Source organism: Sinocyclocheilus rhinocerous, unplaced genomic scaffold (genome assembly GCF_001515625.1).
Source record: "Sinocyclocheilus rhinocerous isolate Xijiao unplaced genomic scaffold, SAMN03320098_v1.1 scaffold4820, whole genome shotgun sequence".
Lineage (NCBI taxonomy): Eukaryota > Metazoa > Chordata > Actinopteri > Cypriniformes > Cyprinidae > Sinocyclocheilus > Sinocyclocheilus rhinocerous.
The window spans coordinates 191,154-194,849 of record NW_015639763.1 but is presented as its reverse complement, the minus strand read 5'-3'; the positions used below and the strand labels follow the sequence as shown (position 1 = coordinate 194,849).

The window sequence follows — 3,696 nt, the reverse complement described above, 5'->3', positions numbered from 1 at the left end:
ATTGTGCTGTTACTCCTTTCGAGCCGAAGTTCACAAAATTGGGTGTTATTTATGGGGAGTAGAATTATTTATTTATTTCAATGAATGTAATCGATTAGATAAAATAATATTTAGGCTATAATAGGCTATTAGAATTCTGGTTGGTTTGTATTGGTGATGTAATATGTAAATGATATGCGTGCGGCCCGTGAGACTTGCACTTGGACCATAGTGCGGCCCAGTGGAAAAAAAGGTTGAGAACCACTGGTGTAGGCTATTTCCTGAGCAACAGCCCTCATTATATGTACTGTATAATTAATTACATACTGTGACTCACCTTTACTGCCACAGATGTGTGAACACTCGGTCCAGGGTGCCCAGTCAGACAGGATGCAGTTAAAGGGACAGTCCACCACACAGTTCATCGCCAGTCTCCACGGTTGAGGCAGGCCCAGCTAAAACAGCGGGACAGCCATTAACCCCACGTCCCCTCACCACACACAATCTCTGTCTGATGGACCAGCCGTGAGCCAATGAGAGGCTATTACTGTAAAAGGCTTCAATGAAAGAATCATTTTCTGGATATGGAGCAATACTGTAGGGAGTTAATGGACAGTCATGGCTGATTTGCAGTGCATGCAGTTGAAGGACATAATACAATCCCACAGTGCTTAATTCCCCCTCAGAGAACACTTGTACTGAGAGGGGCGGCAGGAAATGAAGCTTACCTCCTCGCACACGCTCAAATCCACCACTTTGCCATCGCTGCGGATGCAATCTAAGAGTCGTGTCCTCATGCCCTGGTCGCAGATGGCATGTTCGCTCAGCTGACAGGTGCTCCAGCCTGACCCGTAACCAAAGGACGCAAAAGCACACACACATACGGGAAACGTCAGACCAAAGTGGCATTCAAATATCAGATTCTGTGTCCTTGTACACAGCATTTCAATTCCTTTCAAATAGCCTTTCAATTAAATGCATCATCAGGAGTACATTCATACAAGCCTGGATTGCATGCTCTCATTAGATTTTAAAGTATGTATGCATGCTTAATGGGCTAATATTGTCCACAACGCCTAATGTTGGCTGATGCAATTAAGATGCAATGCTATGAAATTATACGATTTTCCAATATTGTCATTCTGACTCGGTTTATGCTTAATGTTTTTTTCATATATACACTACCATTCAAAATGCTTGGTTCAGTAAGATTTTTTCTTTTTAAGGAAATTACTACTTTGATTTAGCAAGGTTGCATTAAATTGATTACATTGACAGTAAATACATTTATAATGTTACAAAAGATTTCCATTTCAAAACAAATAAATGCTGTTCTTCTGAACTTTCTATTCTTTAAAGATTTTTAAAAAGTATTGCGCTGTCCACAAAAATATTAAGCAGCACGTCTGTTTTCAACCTAGATAATAATACAAAATATTTCCTGAGCACCAAATCAGCATAGAATGATTTCTGAAGGATCATGTGACACTGAAGTCTGGAGTAATGGCTGCTGAAAATTCAGCTTTGCCATCACAGGAATAAATTATATTATTAAAAATATTCAAATAGACAATAATAATTAAAATAAATAATAACTACTTTAAATGATAATAATATTTCACAGTTTTACTGTTTTTACTGTATTTTTAATCAAATTAATGCAGCCTTGGGAAGCAAGAGACTTCTTTCAAAAACAAAACAAAAAATCTTTCTGGCCCCAAACTTTTGAACGGGAGTGTAGTTTTCACAGAAATATGCAAATTGTGAATAAGCTAATGTTTATAAAACAACAAAGTAGAATAAAGAGATGCATTGTGATCTGAGGGCAGAAGTTAGGCCGCCTTTACGATGCTAATCTGGCTTTAAGTCATTCGAATGGCTTCGAGGAGCAGTATCAGTATTGATATGATCAGCGATTTCATGGTCTCTGTGCAGTAAAGCGCTTATCATCTCATTCATATCTCCATGCCCATTTTCTTCATTAGGCTCTATCTGGAGAATTAGTATCTATCTGCTGTACTGGACGATACTGCACATGTGGCGATGTCCTACTGAGCTCAATATGGCTGCAGGCGACCGGACAATCCAAAGCAGTGGATTTACAGCAGTTCAGAAGTTCACATTCTCAGTGGAGATGTTAATGTGAGAAGAATAGCGTGAAGGGGAGAGAAAGAGTATGAGCCTTTAACTTGCTTGAAACGCAAACTCTTAACATCATTTCATATCCATCCTATATCTAAGAACCTGCTATGAGAGGCAGAGTGAGAGGCAGAGTCTAAAGATATGCACTAGATTAGCATGTTCCCATTATTAGTGCAGTGGATATATCTCCAAATATTCAACTGGAAGGTTTCTTCTATGGGCTGCGTAGCCTGTTGTTAAAGATCTGGACTGATGCACAAAAGAAAGCAGGTAGAACCTTGCAAGAGCCGATCTTTGAGCCATCACCATTGTGTATTGGCAATTTATCAGATTGCCTTTGGGAGTTTGTCTTTGTAACTTCTCTTTATCCTTTTTGCCACTTTTATCAATAGACATACAGCCTCAGGGCTCGCAAAATTTCTAAATACCTGGTAGCCCTTCGGGCAGGTACTCTTCAGATTTTGGTAGCCCGAAAATTAATTTAACTAGCCCAAATAAAAAAAGACATTTTTTTTTAAATATATCTTTTTATAAATATAGAAAATCAGATAGGAGTTTAAATGTCAATCAAAAATATTTTCAATACACAAATATCAACAAATATGAAGGAAGGAATTTTATTTCACTATTTACAACGTATCTGCAGAATTTTTAAAAATACATTTACGGCAATTTATGACCCATTTTAAGAGCTGCACAAGTAAAATGAGCACAGTATGTGTGGGGTTTGGACAATGTCTATGGTAAATATATAAAACACAAAAACAAAGATTAAAACTTTAAATATATTTCTTTTTCCCTTCTCAATAACCTATAAAATATTGTTTTTTAATTTAATAAGAATTCATTTAATATATCAATCCTCAATCAATTTGCAGTTAGTATATAAAAATTGACCAGATTTATCATAGATAAAGCACAAAGCAGAAATGCTGAAAATATCCAAATATCGTGTTGGACAATTGGGGCCTTAGAGCTTTAGAATGTGATCCCTTAAAGGGGTCATATGATGCTGCTAAAAAGAACATTATTTTGTGTATTTGGTGTAATGAAATGTGTTTATGCGGTTTAAAGTAAAAAAACCACATTATTTTCCACATACTGTACATTATTGTTTCTCCTATATGCCCCGCCTTTTTGAAACGCGTCGATTTTTACAAAACTAATCGGTCTGAAAAGCGAGGTGTGCTCTGATTGGCCAGATATCCAATGCGTTGTGATTGGCCGAATACCTCAAGCGTGAGACGAAAATGTTACGCCCCTCACCATACTGTTGATGCCGTGTCCGGCCGGAGCGACGAGACAAAAACATGAAAACCCATTATAAACGAGGCATTTGTTGCATCCAGTGGGGACATAATTACGGATTATAATGACTTATACTGTCTTTTTACGCGTTACGTTGCGCCGCGTAAACATAAAACCCTGTCTGCATTTGTGATCAGAGAAATGACAAACAACAAGTGCTACTCTAACACTGCCCAAAACTCGCGTTTGAATCATCAGTGGCAAATCCTTTAAATGAAAACGTACTCACGTGAGTCAGAACTGCTGGCATTTTAGTCTAACGTTACT

At 37.7% G+C, this 3,696-nt stretch overlaps 1 protein-coding gene across 1 annotated transcript in view; it reads right to left on the bottom strand.

Moving 5' to 3' along the window:
• Positions 1 to 3,696, bottom strand: part of thsd7ba (thrombospondin, type I, domain containing 7Ba) — a 203,199-nt gene that overhangs the window by 23,867 nt on the left and 175,636 nt on the right. Inside the window, exons 21-22 of the mRNA XM_016567351.1 lie at positions 708 to 823; positions 317 to 434 (exon numbers count right to left, since the gene is read on the bottom strand). Coding sequence (XP_016422837.1) covers positions 317 to 434; positions 708 to 823 — 234 coding nt within the window. The remainder of the gene's footprint in view (positions 1 to 316; positions 435 to 707; positions 824 to 3,696) is intronic.